The sequence below is a fragment of the Lates calcarifer genome, linkage group LG17 (assembly GCF_001640805.2).
Source record: "Lates calcarifer isolate ASB-BC8 linkage group LG17, TLL_Latcal_v3, whole genome shotgun sequence".
Taxonomy (NCBI): domain Eukaryota; kingdom Metazoa; phylum Chordata; class Actinopteri; family Centropomidae; genus Lates; species Lates calcarifer.
This window is the reverse complement of record NC_066849.1, coordinates 4265763-4283420: the sequence shown is the minus strand read 5'-3', so window position 1 is coordinate 4283420 and position 17658 is coordinate 4265763. Positions and strand designations below refer to the sequence as shown.

Sequence of the window (17658 nt, the reverse complement as noted above, 5' to 3'; positions counted from 1 at the left end):
AGCCTCAAGGTTGTATTAAATACAGTGCACATAGAAAATAGACGTGGTAGCTTCATTATTTACCCAGAGAAGTATTCCAGTACTAGAATAACAATAATTGTCCCCAGGTTTTCTGTATGTCATTTGTTTTGTGGTCAGTTGATTACATACAGGTCTGAATATACACTAAGCAAAACAAACCCTAACTGCAAAAATTTTGTTCAAATAAGATTTTCACACAAGGCCTTTCTCCTAGACAGGGTGACAAGAGTATATAAAAATATAAGACCCAGTTTAATTGATATTCATTAGTGGCACAAATTTGAAATAAAACACTAAACCAAACTGACATGCAGCTAACCTATTGCATTTTGGGCCGCTCACTTTGCCAGATTCTTTATCCAACCTGCAAAACATTGATAGAGACAGAAATGAATAAAATATCACTGAGGTGATTAATTGTATTGTATTATTTATTAGGCAGTAATGCTTACACATCTATGCACTCCACTGTAATAATAACAATATACACCAATAGATAGCATAATGTGCATGGTTAATTAAATTTACGAGTAACAGTTTACTTAATATCTGAAATTTCATTAGCATTGCATTTAAATCAAGTGTTATATGTGATGTTACATGAAATGAGTATTGCAGTTATCACAGAAGTCTCTGTGTATGAGACAAACATCTATAAAAAATAAACTTAAATATTAAGCTATACAGTTAATTAGTTACAAAATATGTTCCCATTGAAATTAGAAACCTGAATAGGTTCCTACCTTACAGGAACAAGTAATATACAAGGATAATTATCTGCTGTTTTATCATTGGTCAGACTCTCGTCCCGGTTTCAGATCCATGTAAAATGTTGTGAGGTACCACACAAGAGAGGTGTTTTAGCTGTCCTCTCTTATCCTGACTCTGTGGGTCATATTGGCAGAATAATTCCAAGCTTTAAAGCATCCAAAAACATCACAACTTTTCCCATTTGGAAAATGTCTATTTTAACTCCAACCAGTGGCATACCACATGGGGAAGTAGGCCTACAGAAACTGAGGTCAGTGTAGGCCTGTTTTGTCTGTGGCTTTCTCCCACTGACTCAGTGTGCTGTTCTTCAAAACGTTTAACACCAAAGCAAAGCTTAACTGAACAGAGAGGCTTTAATCAACACAGGTCCTCAGCAAGGTCACAGTAGTCCCTCAGGCCTCTTCTCCAGACTGTACTCCTGAGTCCGGTGCACCTTCCATCCCAGCATCATCAGCAGAACAATGCCCATGATCTTGTAGCCCACCTGTAAGCCCAAGTATCTGCAGGGGTCAAACAAATAAAGATAAGTGATGCTCAGGAGTGATGTGGCTCCACTGAATGTGTGTTTGTGATATGTGTGTAATAAGTGATATAAGTATGATAAGTGACAAGTTTTCTGACCGGTTCCTCAAGATGTTGTTGTCATAGTAACCACAGCTAAACTTCTTTCCGCACACACGTTTCCACCAGATACATGACGTATCGATAGCCATCCCGAAGAGAGCAGGGGCAGGGAGCCAAGCTGAGAGGGAGGAGGGAAGAGATTATGTTTAGGGTAAACACATCTATTGCCTACCAGAGGGCAATCTAATATTTGCTAAAAAATTCTTTGTTGAAATGAGTATAACATTTTGAATGAGATAGTATGGATGGATGTAATTCAAAGTTACATATAATTACTCTCCATAATTTTGTTGTAGCACTTAATAGCAGCTCCACATCCAAGTGACCTGGGAAATTTACCAAAATATTATCCAATAATTTGTAAAATAATTTAAGAAGTTATTATTGTTATCCATCCATTCATCCATCCATTATCTATACTGCTTATCCATTAAGGGCCGCAGGGGGTCTGGAGCCTGTTATTATTATTGTTATGAAAATGTTATTCAGTTATTCATATTTTCATTCAAAACTGGTTTTATTGGAGTTTATTTTTAAAATGTCATTTTCTGTATTCACATTTATGTATTTTAAAAAAACACTAGAAAAACACAAAATAGGAGAATAATGAAATAATATGCTGTAATAGTGAGTAATAATAATTAATTCATAATAATTAATAAGTTCCCTTATATATTTTATACAATTTATTCATGTGATTATTTATTTCATATTGGACAATTTGGGCCCCCGTACATCTGTTAAATATCATAATAATAACAGTGAGAAAGACAGTGTAACATTAATACAACAATAAGATTTTCATATGAGCAGAATATTTGTGTCTATTTGTGACTTACCTAATACTCTCATAAGTAAAAACTGGATTCCTATGGCAAATGACTTCTCTTCAGAGGGAACAGATCTGAAATTAACAGGAAAAGAAATTAATGAAGTCAATTCCTACATTCTCTATTGGTGTACTGTGTCATTCTTGAATATAATACAATATTGGACAACTATAGTAGTACATTTTAATTAAAAACACAACTATTACACTTAATTTGTTTAAGATCACTAAATAAATCTACCAGAGCATCTTTATAAACCTTTGTAAAAACAAATTTCTCATCCAATTTCCCAATTTGTGTGTGGTCTCTTTGTTTTCCATTCATTCTTAGCTCTCCTATGTGGAGGGTCTAGTGCATTAATTTATTAACATTTGTGTTTGACTTTTTATTGACTCCCAGAAGTGCCTGGTAGAGACAGTTAAAACAAGAAGCAGCTTCAGTGTTTAACTGCAGCAGGAAAAGCTTGTAAAGCCTCTGAGTATAAAACACCACAGAGGTCCACACAGGCAGGGAGAGAGAGTGGTACAGTCAGATTTGGATTTATCTAACAGAAAGATAATAAAAAAGGTAGTGACTCGTTGTTGCCTGATGATACAGCATTGGTAAGCAATAGATTGAAATATGAATTTAATAAAATCACTAGTGAGTGTTTGAACAGGAGGCCGAGCAGATTGTATCACACCATCTATTACATCAATACTGGTAATTTTAAACTTATTTTGAACATACAAAAGATATAACAAATCTATGTGTATAAATATTATAGCACCCTGTCATCTTTTCTTACCTGAGCACCATCATGTACATGGGGTTGTGAGTCAAGCAGGCGATCAGTGACGCCAGAGAGATGACGAGTATGACGGGGAGGAGTAAATGAGGGCAGCTGTTTGAACAGGGAGCTGGGATGGCGTGACTCTGGCTCCCAGATATACAGCTGCAGTTGGTATATAGCTGTAGAAACACAATGAAAACAACTTTTTAACTTCATGTTATGGTGTCCTACATCTGTTGTGATACTCATTTATCCCACAAGGCTTCAAGAAAGTGTATCTGCTTAACTTGAAACACTTAAAGTGTGAGCTCAAATTTTCACTTTTCTGTGAAAATGTGTACCTTACCTTACACAGTTAGTGCATCTTACTTATGAGTTGCCAATGATTAGCAAAGGTTTAGAACAATTGTACAAATGTATCGCAGATATGTTCGCTGAATACAAACAGAGTAGGTCTCTGAGGTCTACAGGGAGTCATCTAATGGTGCCCAGAGTCCAACCAAATGTGGGGATTATGCTGCCCACTACTGGAATCACTTACCCTTGGAACTAAGACATGCCCTGACGGTAGCCACTTTTAAAACTAAAGACTGTTCTTTTCCCCACTGCTTTTAATTAATAAGCTGTATGGTACTTTTATCTTTTGCCTGTAAAGCACTTTGAATAACCTCTGTGTATGATAAGGTGCTACATAAATAAACTTGCCTTGCCTGCTGGACACTTTTGGGTAAAGACCACATGTTTCCCCAGCTGCTTGTCCAGTAAATGAGAGGAATAATCTGACATTCTGACACCTTTCTGACTCCTTCATTTAAAATGGATTTTTTAAAAGATACCATTTATTTATATAATTTATTCAAATCAAAATACAGAAATAGCTTATGAAAATGTTTTCAGACCTTTTGACTAGTACCTGATTGAATTCAACTTCCAGCTTCCCACTTGTGGACATGTATGTGCACAAGAGATGCATAATTATTCTGCGATTTCTGGGGATTAATCTATGAAACTGGTGGTGGCCATCACTGTCTGTGTTTGTGCCTCAGTATTACACAGTGGGCTTCCATGCTCAGTCAAACTGAGTAATACTCTATTAGCAGTCACACAGTCCACCCACTAGAAGATTAATCACAAGCTTTGACGTTTAACTACTGACGTTTTGTCCTTCTTGAGACACCACCTATATGCTCTGTGACTAATAAAAATTTATTAGACATCGATTGTAAGCCACTTCAGGCTGAGGAAACAAATTCTGAAGGTTTCAGACTTCATGTCCCTGGTCCTGCATAAAAATCTGTGATCAATTAAAGGATCATATGGGAAATATGTAACAACAGTCTAAATACGACGACACTGAAACAAGATCTTAAGAGGCATCTACGGCCAAAGTCACTTCCTGTTGCTAGTATCTACTTGAAACTAGAAGAGGCAAGGTGTAAGAGAAGAGTCATCTAAATGGCATTTTATGTGCTGTATGTATTCCTGGCAGTTCTCTAGCTGCCCCCGAGTACACAGTTAAAGGTTAATTACAACTTTACAGGGTAATTTACAGATCCTGTGCTAAGGCAGGGACCATGTTATGCCTTCATCCCACACTGAGAAAATTATAGAGGATTATGGAGGAAAATTGAATTCCCTGCTGTAAAAAGAAATTCTCTCATCTTGGACTTGATAGATTCTGTGTTTTGTTTTTTTTTTGGATAAACGTATCTAGTGCTACTGTCTTACATTATTACTCTGCATCAGGTAATTTACAGTTGAACAATAAGCCTGTTGCCTGTTGAATGATCGCAACAACACAAATTCTCCCCAGATAAAACAGGCAGCTAAAAGTGCAGTTGTATTCTTACAATAATATATCAATATACAACAGGCTAACCTGCAGATATTTATGCTGTGGGAGGAGACCATGAGCAGGTATTTAAAGGAGGAACTGACCTGAACCCTGTGGCCGTTGCTGGGGTCTTTGGTGAAGTTGGTGCAGCCTGCATGACAAGGAGAGATGTACTCTATACCATCAGAACCACACACAGGGTTGAAGGCGCTGGAAGGACAGGAGCAGTTGGAGTAACACATGGATAGTGACCTGTGGAGGGCAGAGAAAGGCAGAGTCAAAGACAAAACAAAGTAGGCGGGACAGTTACAGGTAGCAGGTATTTCAGTCAGTGTGTAGCTGCCCTGTAAGAACTGTCCACCTATTTATCACCCTCACTGAACATAATCAACGGAAAGCTTAAATGATGATGATTTTTGGTCAATCTTATTGAGCTTGTTTATGTTTTCTATACATCCCAAGCAACACAAGCATGGATGCTTTTTTATGTTTTTGCAGTTTGACATAATACTGAGAGTTTGACCTAGTTTAGCCCAGTTCTTGAATCTGTATAACCTGTAATGTACATATTTATAACAAAGAAATGAAATGACACTGTATCATGAGTGCTGTGCACTGAACTGACCCCAGAATAAATTACTTTCAAAATAGCAATCACATTTCAGAAACATCAGTTCCAAATGGTAATTACTAGGATTTGTTTTATAAACAATGTACTCCCTGATTTTGTTTTAAAACCCACTGGTGCATTCATATAAAACACATATCCTGCCATCTGCTAATTGCCCAACATTAGTGGTGAGCTGTGATGAAATTTTAGTACTTAGGGAGTTGCTGTTGGGTGCTCAAAAATCAGTTACCTAATGAGGAAGTATTGTTCCTCTGCAACAGGATAAGTCTATTTCTCTGCATTTGAGAAAGGCTGCTCCTTGATTTCATTGCATTTGAATAAGAGTCATACACAGTAAATTAGGTGGTCAACTCTGCATGAAGAGAAACAAACAATAAAATGAGACCAAACTTTTGAGAAAATGCGCTGTTCACACTCACCCATACTGTCCAATTTGATTATGATTGACCTCTGAGACCTTCTGGGTGGGACAGCCCATGAAGAAGAGAGGGATACAGAGGAGGGTGGATATTGTCAGCATGACCACAGAGAAACGTGGGATGGTCTTTAGAGAGAGGCTTGCCCTCTTCATGATGATCCCGCCGACCAGCATCCCCACAGCTACAGCTGGCAGATTCACAGCACCTGGGAACCATAAACAGCCTGGTTATCTCCACGGAAAGATGACATTTATTATCCACTAAAGATGTCCACAGGGATTTCTTGAACATCATGTGCTATTTTACTTTATTTATAAACTAACATGACACAAAAGACAGTTGAAGCCAGAAAAAAATAATAGTTGCAAAAGGGCAAACTTAAAGTACACACAAACCCAAATAAAATGAAGAGTAAGAAAAGCTGACAGCACAAACCTAATTCACTCTTTGGACAGTGGCCATAGTGCAAGTTGGCTGACACACTCCAGAGCATCATAGACTGTTTCACTTAACCACCAGAGGATTCATAAAAATTGTTTAATATATACCATGCTGTACATTATGACTTGAATTATTTAACAGCCGGCTTACACTGACTCTAAGGCCTATTTTAATTTATTGCAGAATCCTCTCCTGAAGCCCCAACATTACATTTGCTCTCCCTGCAGTACCTACCTACTAGCAGGCTGCTGTAGGCAGGCGAGCTGCTGTACTGCCGCTCCAGAAACTTGTTCAGGAACGTAGAGAGACCCGCAATCACTGAGGAGAAGCAGCACTGGGCCAGGACCAGCATCAGGAAGAGAGGGCTCAACAGGAGGTGGACAAACATTCTGGGAAACGCTGATGAGATCACATACAGATACACTGATTAGTACCATCAAAGACTTCAGCAAACAGTCTCGCTGCTGTTACAGAGCATGCTCTAAAATTGTGTTATCATATAAAAATCTGGATATTTTGCAGACTGCATATTAAAAACTTACTTTTCAGGAAATCAAGTAAAGAGGTATCTGGCTTCTTGAAGTCGTCATTTATGTCACTTTCACTTCCAGTCACCTGGAAAATAATATGCCGTATACAGTGTTACAAGGAGCATGTGTGCATGCATAATTACAGCTTCCATTTTGCTAACTATGTTTAGAGTTCACCATTGATTAGGCATGTAATGAACATGGGGGCATTTATGATACAGTATCAAATCACAGCAGCCCTGAAAACTTGATTCATCAAGTAAAACTTCAAAAGTTTCTTACTCCCACCTCTTTTTTCTCCTTCATGCCACATTCTCCTACATCAAGCCCTTGTCTCTTCCTGCTGCTTTCATATAGTGTGGGAACATTAGACTGAATTGACAGTTCTGTGTAATGGCTCCACAGTGTTCATGCATTCAAAATTATCCAAAACTGTCAAACACCATAATAGAATATTTCTGTAGAGATTTTGTCTCTCGACAGATTTTTTTTTTAAATGTTGCTTTTTCCTACTTTACAACAAACCAAACTGAGGTCTTACAAATGTATCCCAGCCTTTTTTGACCAATGTGCACCTGTCATGATCCAAATGTGTTAGTTTCTGTCGATATTATCACTACTTTGTTATGATGTTTGTTTTCTATTTTTTGTAGAATTGAAATGTCAGTGTTTCGATCTGTTTAGTCATGTCTGCATTACTTTAAGGTTACTGTGTAAACTGTATATATATAATTCTTAGCTAAACATTTCAAGAATATTTTGCTTCTTTTCTGATATTAACTGGAAGATTGACATCTCTTTAGTGGTTACAATTTCCCAATAACTGAGAACAACCCAACCCAAGTAGGCTATTCACGGGTTGGTCTTTCTTGTAGTGTCATAGGTTTACTTTATTTTTCTAGATTAATTATTTTTGAATTTATATATATTAAAAATCTATACAGTATATTATTGACAAAAAGGCAACTCCCCAGTGAGATTTTGTATCAGATTGATCTAAAACTTAAGAATTTAGATCCTTATCATTTACACAAAAAGAATCACATACAGACAATTTCTGGGAATTTAAATGTTTTCAGTGACATGATACGTTATGTGATATAATGATGAGTTATATGTTAATGCTGAGAAATCTCATTCATACCATAAAGACTGTAAAAAAAAATTATGAGGAAAATTGCAATACTGATGTATAGCCAGTGGGTGTCAGTAAAACACGAGAGATACCAGGATATTATAGACAAGAAGTATCATCACAGTTAATCTTGCTATTTCATGTTTTATAACAGTAGCTATTATTATAACTTTAGAAAAGATACATAAAATTGATGTTTACTCATAAAACATGAATGTACTTAAGACCTCTGTGAGACAGAGTATGACTTACATTGTCTTCTGAAGGCATACTACGAGGAAAGAAGAAGTAGGGGATGGAGGTGAGAACCAGGCAGCCACTGGTGATGAGCACGCCCATCCACCAGGCCCCAACCCAGCGAGGATCACCATGTCTCAGCTCTTGTTCAGCCCCTGTGAGAAACAGTCATGAACACTGAGTCACCACATACAACAGTGAAGCATCTATGCTGCTTTGACCATAATGGATGCCTGTAAAAAGACCTCATCATTACCTAAACCAATTCTGTCCACATCCACATAGATCCGCAGCATGACTGAGCCAAGCAGGTAGCCAACGGCAGGCCCAAACACAGATACTGCAAACAGGATGGCTGTGAATGATAAGAGTGGGCTGTGAGGCAGAATTTCTGTAGCAATGTTGAGCTGTTCTGCGACTCTCTTGCCAAATTGTTGCCTTAGGATTACAAGATCCTATCTCTGTCAAAGATTTGTTATTCACATGACATTATTGTTTGACAAGTCATTAACATTTTGTGTTGCTTTATTTTGGCTTTCATGCATTACTGACCCACTAATTTGAGGGTTCAACCTCATTACTGATTTTTCTCACAGCTCTCTGACTGTAGATAAAGGAGATGAAAAAAATCATGAAGTTGTGAAACCTCAAAATTAGTGATTTTATCTTAAACATTCTGAAGGAAACTGATACAAATGCCAACTAATTTTATTGTTGTCTGATTGTTAATGTTAGCCACAGTGCTAGAAATGACAGTGAAGAAAATTAATGCAGATTATATAATACTATATATGTATGAACCAGTTTTGCTATCTCGCATGTGAAACCTTTGATTCTCAACATCTGAAAACCACTTAGACTGCACATAAAACCTTTAAGGTCACAAAATATTAATGGTGAGAGTCTCCATGCCTCCGTATTAAAGAGCTTTTCCACATCCAAACCTGCAGAAGCACCCTTTGTGACACAGTGACCCTCAGATTGTGTTCTCTTTATCTAAACAAATCAGTGAACTACAGGCCATTCACCTATGTAAAGAGGGGAGTTTCCAGGTCCCGCAAAATCATCTATGTAAGAAATCCCAAAGGGCTGGATGGGCACCGAGCCCACACCAAAGAGCAGCTGAGCACTGGCCATGAGCAGCCACAGGTTGTTGGTGTCGGCCAGGCGCCTGGTCTCGTTGCGACCACAAGACTCAGAGTCGCTCGAGTTCTGCTGCAGGTTGCAAATGTCCTGGCGATCTGGATCACAGAGACGGAGAGGGGAGGGACGGGTAAAAAGTAAATACAGTGGTAACTAATGACAAGTCAGTAGATGAAGATGTCCATCTAGTTTAATTTCCTGAAGCTTCTCTGTCTCTTCACTGACACAATGTATGACGCCAAGATACTCTGTCTGAGGGCAAAATGAATAAAGGAAGAGGAAGATGTTATTACAAATTAGATGCCCTGGAGGAAATTCTAATCTCCTTAGCTTTCAATGAGTGCATAGAGATTATGAATTTCCTTGAGATTTATGCAGAGGTTCAGCTAGAGAGCACCAGCATGTTTTCTTAATACACCAGCGAGCCAAACACCAGATACTTGTTTGACTCCTGCTGACTGCCATGGAGCCTTTGCTGAGAAGGTACTGCAGTGTTCTACACAGACCCTTAAATAAAGTCTCATAAATTGCCCTGACATGTTTGTACATTCGTGAGTCCCCTGCTCTGGATTGAGTCACATTAAGTGTCACGGGAGTGCCAGTGGAAACAGAGAAGCAGTGGAGCCTTGTATTCATGTCTGTGGTGTCTTACTGTGTAAAACGGAGTCATATTTGTAGGGCTGGGATACAAAGTGAGGTAAGGTCAGGATCATGGCACTGACAGCCATGAGTAATCCACCAACTCCAATGACGCGAGGGCGGTGAACCCGATTTCCAAAGTAGCTCACGAACACGATCAGCACACTGTTACTGACCTAAGAGACAGACACAGGTTTCAAAGTGGATCCAAAGCAGAAGAAGAATTTTTCTCCCCTTACAACAGTCACACTATTCCATTCACACTTACTGCATTCAAATGTACTTGGGCACAAAAGTTCAAGAAATGTAGAGACTGAAAAAGATCATTTGGCCACTTATGCGCGAATGGGAACAGGCTCACAAACCTCATGTTATTTGATATGGTTGACATGCAACATCACTTATTCAGAGTTGTGTTTCCACCATCTCTTAACAAAAATATCTGTCTCTTTAGCTGCTTAATGCTCAGCTATGTTCAAAAGCTAGTTCTTAACTTTCTCTGCCATTTGCTGCTGGTCAAGCAGAGCTGTTTCACTAAACACCTGTGAAAAAACAGCTTCCTGCTATGGCTAATTAGAGGAACTTAGGTGATAATTATCTGTGGGTTTGTCAGTAAGAATGACTGCTTAGTTTTATCCATAATCAGAAAAGGCAGCTTTAAATAACCATGATGAGAGGAGATGCAAAACTATAATGAATAGTCCTGGTTTTGTCTGTGTTTTGATTAAATACCATACAATCAATTCAGATTGTGCAGCAAGGTGCAGCCAAATCCTGAAAGGTTCTGAGCTGAAAAAGAACTAACACTTGATAAATGTCCACATAGTGATTCAATCAGTGACTAGTGACCTGTGGCCATGGATACTTGAAACCTAAAAAAATGGAAAATATTTATCTGTGAGACGCATTTAAATCCCACTTGAGCTTTAAAAATCCAGCGCCCTCCACGACGTGCACGTAGAGAACATTCTTTAATTATTCTTGACCCCTGTATCTGTAATAAAACTGTTCCAAAATACTTGAGTCTGGCTTGAACTGTGAGGAAGTGAGATTTTTGATATGTTACTTATTCTCCAGTTCCTCCTTTGTCATCGGTATCCTTGAAATAAAGTGATCATGATGTCAAACTGTGTGAGGGTATGTTATTGTTGGCGCCTACCTCGTTGAGAGAGGAAATGGTTCCTGAGGAGTAGCTGCTGAGGCCATAGCGTCTCTCAATTGTGGTGATGGAGCTCTTGAAGTAAGAGCTGTACAGCAGCTGAGAGAACTGCAGGAGGCCGTGGCACAGGACGAACAGCTAGGGCAGACAGACAGTACAGGAAGCTTGAGAACAGAAATACTGGCATGTTAAAAGATACAGACAGACAAGGACAGAATCGTAAAATCTGAAAGAATTTTTGGAAATTGAATGCTTGGGGCAATCTGCCTGTGGCATCAGACACGTATGAAAAAAGTGAACCACAAAGATGTTTACGACAAATGTCCATGCTCTAAGAAAGGCTTGTAATTGTGATGGAACCAGAGGTAAAATAAGTTATAGTCATAAATGTCAACTGTGTATTTTGTGCAATCAGCTGCAAAAGACTTGGCTGGACTCACTTGGAAGCAGCACAGGCTCAAAGCTTAACATGTATTCCTCCTCAGAGGCCTAAATTGTTTCAAGGAACAGAGATGAAATCAGAGGAACCACACAGTTACTGCATATGTGGCCAGTGTTTTTCAACCCTGGAAAACAGTCAGATGACATTTAGTTCACACAGTGATGTGCCTACCAAAACAGCGAGGCAATACTGTCTGTGTGGTAAAATGCAGTGAGGAGATCTGTAAAGTGGAGAGACTAAACAGCTGCTTCAAAACACAACACAACATAAAAGTGCAACACAACAGGCAAGGATTCAGCCGCAGTCATCAATTTAAAGGACATAAATCATCTAAATTATATTCCATGCAAATATTTCCCAACAGGAAGGCATCTTCCTGCAGCAGAAATCCACTGGAAATGTTTTAGGCTGTTAAAGTTACCACACACATTGTCATTCGGACATCCTTTCCCAAGTGATTTCACACCTCAATTCATGCAGCTTTAACGACATGTGACCTCATGAAGCCTGTTAGATTACAGCTTTAACTCAGCTTCAATAAAGTATAGAAGTATTATCACCTAAATATACTTAAATTTATAAGGAGAGTGACTCATTATGTAGAGTGATATCAGTCTTCTCATCTGATGCTGAGCAAGAAAACACATTTCCCCAAATGTTGAACCATTCCTTTAAAGACAAAGTCAAGTTACAGGTCTGAAAGTACAACATTTCCCTCTGAAATCAGCATGATAGTTGGATGGAAATTCTTACGTAAGACGCCAGTACCTCCAAGTTGTACTGGAGTACTCAAGTGAATGTACTTTGTTACCACCTCTGGTCTTAGGAGCTGTTTGGGTGAAAGTTGTAGCAATATGACAACTAGTGCTGTCTAATGGCAAAGAGTAATGAAATGTGTGATTAATTGATGAGGTTTTGGAATCATTCTCAGCCAGTTACTTTGTTTCAACTGACACGCATGTGTCTCCAACTTCTTTCATGATTTTGTCTTTTCACACCTAGACATGTGGAAAGATCGGAGTCAGCCACTGGACGGATTCCCAGTCATCCGGGAGAGCCGTTCGCCTGTCTCCGTGTGTCAGGAGGTGTTCACAGACACTCGGAAGAATCTCTGTACATGGGTTTGTTCGCTTGGGGGCCATGAATGCACCAAGATACGTGTTGAGATTAGGAGTGAATTTGCTATGAAAACAGTGATAAATCCAAGCTTTCAGTAGGTTTACCGCCTGCCAGGTCGGCTGAGGGAGAGTAAACTATGCATTTGACTCAGAACAGTTAATGCTCCTATTAAATCTTGGCTTTATGGTTTGTTAGCACACACAATAGATGCTTTTATACTGTTGTTAATATTTCATCCTCATTCTGTATCAAGTAGGCTTCAATTATCTAAATGATTGGACAGGACCTATTTGCTCAGGCAGACAAAAAGGTTCTTTTGTTTGTGATTAAGATTAAATGAAAAAGTTAGTGGTTCTCGACTGTTTCTTTAAATGAGGCTTTGGGTTTTAACAAAGTTGGATTAGTATCAACACTGCTGATAAGGCCTGATACAAATATCACCTTTCATAGACAACTCTTTGGCTTTTAGACAATTTGGCTTTAAAAGTGAAAAGTCTTTTTGACAGCACATAATCCATTATGGTGCAAAATTTCACCTTTAACTTGAAAAATGGCAAGAAGTGTGTTTTCTAGCACCAATCATTATTAATCAGTGAAATTACTCTGAATGAAGGAATGTTTCAAAATGTTGAAACCTCAATCAAATATTTATACAATGTTACAAGCCGCAGAAAAGAGAAGCAGCACAAATATAACTGGTGCTGAATGCTGCAGTGTGTCAACACTGTGTCACAAGATTTACTGTTTATCCACACTGATAATGCAAGTGATTTAAGCCTATTTGATGTTTGTAAGTAGGAAAGTGGCTGTGCAGAGTTGGATTCTCCATGGATTGTGTACATATTTATCCTTTTTGAACACTCTCAGCTCCGTCTGTCTGGAGGTTATTGTCCCAGCCTTCAACCCTGCTGTGAGGGGAAGAATTGAGGGAAGTTCAGACTTGAATTTGAAATGCTTTTATTTCAGGGACACGTGTGTCTATGGCGTTAGATATCCATGGATTTCCATGAGGAAAATGACTGACCTACTTGGTCAAAAAATGAAATAAAGGAAAAGCTGTATGAAGTCTCCCAGGATACTTAAAAGAAACAAAAGCCACAAAATCACCTCCCTTCATTGTGAAACAAACATTAAACAGTTTTGCTGCACAATGGCATCATGAACAAAAGAGTAAGTGTGCAATTTTACTGCAATAGTAAGTCTATTTAGAATATATGCTATATGTGCTTGAGTAAAATAAGAAGATCAATACTACACATGTAATACTACATACAGCTAGGACACAGTTAGCATAGCTTAGCGTAAAGACTGAGTCTGGCTTTGTCCAAAGGTAGCAGCTCTAAAACATGCAACATTATATCATATAATTTCAAATTTAATCCATAAAAACACAAAGTTAAACAGGTAGTGATTTTACAGAAGTGATGGACTATTTCTTGCTCATGAGCAGTGACTTCCTAAGGTTTTGTTCTCACTCTGAGGTTGTAAGGCAGCAGTGACTTCCAAAAGTGTGTGTGTCTAGCCAAGTAGACCAGCATATTGTTTGTTTGCTTTTTTGGCCACATTAAACAAACAAGATTTTCTCATCTGACTCTCAGCAAGAAAGTGAATGAATACATTTCCCTTAATCCTGGAATGTTACTTTAACTCTGTAATACAGCCACAAACGTGAGCCACGTGCTCAGATGCACTGAGGTGTGGAGAGAGGCTAACAGGAGGCGAGAGCTTTAAAACATTTCTGTCCCACTGTTCAGGATATAAACAGCATGTGCCCTTGAGCAGAAACTTGGCTCGGATGTTGACAGAGATATCCTTGAAGAGAATTTGATGGTGTAACCCCGGGTGCAGACTAGGTGTAGTCCACAGTAGATAAGTTCAAAGTTGTAAGAAAACAAACAGAATGTCCTGATGAACCTGAGCAAAAAAAGAGCAAGGCGATGTACAGCATGTACTGATGCCAAGGAAAGATGACTGATGACCGCCCTGTGTAACCACCGTCGACCAGCTGGCTCTGGTAAGTGCAAAGTGATTTGGTTTCATGTGAAAAGCAAATCAGCCTGTTTTCTACTCTTTTGTTGTAATTGGTAGACAGCAGGGCAAGAGTAATCAGAGTTCTGGCATTACACTTTGACTCAACACAACTTAAAAGATACTCATCTGCTTCCACTTCTCACCGCTGTAGGAAAGACTTTCAGAAATAGCATACTGACACATGACCTGCTGCTTAGTCTGAACTACTCCCTTTATCTAAATTTACCATTACATAGCTTTGAACTTTAGGTACATTCATACGGTGTAGGATAGGCTAAAGTTCACTCTGACCTCTCAAACTGAATGATGTGATGATGCCTGTAGGATGACCTAAATTGTTTCACTGTTTGTCCTCCACCCCTCACCCTGCCTATATCTGTACATCTTGGTTTCTGCGGCCCGGGGGTGGGGGGTCTTAAAGTGAAGACTTAAAATGATAAACAGGAGAAGATTTGCAGTAGCTGGACCTACCACAGTCTGTGTAAGAATGCTGAAGGTAAACACGCTTTGTTTTTCAAATAAACCTTCACCTTCTGGAAATTTAGAAGTTGCTCAAGTTATTACTTCTTTCATTGTCTCCTCCGAACTTACAGAACATAGGTGTATTAGTCACACCTCATTCGCACAAAGAAGAGGACAAGTCATGTCTCACCGAGTTTTGAAAGCAACCACCAAGAGTGCAACATGGAGTTTTGTCTCAGTATTACTCACAGCCCCTGGAACAAACTGCTTCTTTCCCATTACTGCCATACAGTTAACTACAACTGCTCCTTTTGGAACACAGCGTGGTTCACACATGTCAACACTGACTGAATAAAGTATTCCATTAGAGGAGAACTAAAACGATCAACGCTTTCGTCCATTCAAATCCAACTAGCACACATAAATATCTGCAACTGCAACAATTAGGCCACTGATGAAAAATCAATAAACTTAATTGAATATTTTGGGGTTGTTGGTCTGATAAGACATTTTATAATTTCACCCTGGGTTCTACAACACTGATGGGCATTTTAATTGATTTCTTTTGCTTTACAGACAAAATCATGAAAACTATCACAAGGTAATTAATAATGAAAACAATAATTAACTGCAGCCCTGGAAATTTCATTTATCATAAATCTATATTTGCAGTTTAGCTTAATGAGTAGTCTGTGAAACACGGTGTTAAAATCACTGTACCGTTGGATTGTCCTGAACAGATTGAGGTGACGGTAATATTCGTTCACTTAGAAAACAAAGATAAATCATTGTTTTAGGTCACTTATTGCTGTAAAATTCCTTCTTTTCATGGCTTATGTCAAAGCAGATCAACTCATGTGCAACAATGACGCCTAAAACTGCAATTAAATCTGGTTTAATTAGTTCTGACTGACCTTCTTCAAGTTATGAGGCACAACACCTCGGCATTATGTCTGAGAACCTGTTTGTCTAAGGTGAAGCTCTGTTCACCACACTGGAGACAACAACCTCAGGACAAATAATAATTAAATCACTTATCTTTTTGTTATTATTTGTGTATGGTTATGCAATCCTGTAAAAAATAAATCTGGTACATATGGTTACATAAACAATGTAAGAACATGTGCAGCAGGTTAAAACAAGACATTTCAGAGTTACTATGTAGCCTGTCCTCCGGCGCGTACGCCTACCTTAATGTTGCAGCGGAACGTCCCAGCTTTCCTCATGTTCTTGGGGGAATGTATGTCCATTAGACCAGCTCGTGTCCTCGCGCGCTCCGCTGAGCCCAGGGAGTTAGAAAGCTGCCTCTCGAGGTTTGAGTCCGAGGTTGGTGTCTTTGTTTCCCCCCCGGTGAGCTGGAGAGCTTTTTGTATGAGTGTCGGTGATGTAACTGGACTCAGCCCACAGTTCCACGCGTAAATGTTTTGAAAGTTGTGAATTGGGAACGGACAGTCCCATGCTGATTGGCTGAGTCACGAGCGAACCTGCGCAACACTCACCTGTGAGTGCGAGACTAAACTTGTCACTCGTGACATTAAAAATATTACTCACCGTTACTCACAGGTTGTATTTAAATACATAAATGCGACAAACAATTTGATTCAGGAGACATTTGTGCTGCTTTTGATATTAAGTGTTGTCATCCCTCTGATGAACCGCCGCTTTGTTCTCCAGCAGCTCAAACCGTCTTAATGCTTCATTAATTACGGAATGCGATATTCACAGCCTGAAGCTAACGAGTGGAGGGGCTACTAATGAATGCACCCCTTTAAACTGAGGAGTATCAATGTAGCTATTGAAGCCCTGTTACTTATTTATCCTGCAATTCATGTTTGATTATGTGTTAATTCATTCCAGGTGAGTTTTGTTTGCTCGTTTGTTTGTTTTAAACACTTCAATGTGGCGGCAGACCAACTAAAAAACAAAGCAAAACCTTTAACATAATGCTAAAAGCTAAACTAAGCTAATCCTAAATTTTTACATATATAGGTTACATTTTGCTTTTTATCAATTTTTGTGATAAAAAAAAATGTTGTGTTCATTTAATATCTTTCCATATACAGCAGTGAAATATATGCATAATACAACTTCCTAGAAAAATTATGACCACTGTGTCCTCAATTGTAGCTGTGTCCCTGATTGCAAGTATGATAATGGTAACAGTATAAATGGTTAATAATTACAATTCCAACCGTCTCTCTGTCGTTGGTTTACACTGCAGCCTCAAATAAAGTTAGGATTGATATTCTGTGGTTCGTGGGTTTCACAATGAAGTAAAAAGAAAAAAAAACTCAATGACATCACAAAATAAATTCCATTAAGCTGAAGACTTGTGTAAGATGAGCGGAGGCAGACAGGAAGCTGATACAGAATTTTTAGAATTCACATTCTCTTGCTTCTCCTTATTTTCCTTTGATG

General features: G+C 38.7%; 1 protein-coding gene across 1 annotated transcript; it reads right to left on the bottom strand.

Moving 5' to 3' along the window:
• Positions 1–434: 434 nt before the first annotated feature.
• Positions 435–16666, bottom strand: slco2a1 (solute carrier organic anion transporter family, member 2A1). The gene is made up of 14 exons (XM_018670071.2): positions 16431–16666; positions 11187–11324; positions 10041–10203; positions 9274–9486; positions 8502–8600; positions 8261–8400; positions 6886–6958; positions 6578–6742; positions 5903–6107; positions 4957–5104; positions 3034–3197; positions 2256–2320; positions 1414–1534; positions 435–1292 (listed from the first exon to the last, which is right to left on the bottom strand). Exons 1-14 carry the CDS (start codon positions 16488–16490, stop codon positions 1172–1174), a joined length of 1875 nt encoding a protein of 624 aa, XP_018525587.1. The 5' UTR covers positions 16491–16666; the 3' UTR covers positions 435–1171.
• Between the last annotated feature and the right edge of the window lie 992 nt (positions 16667–17658).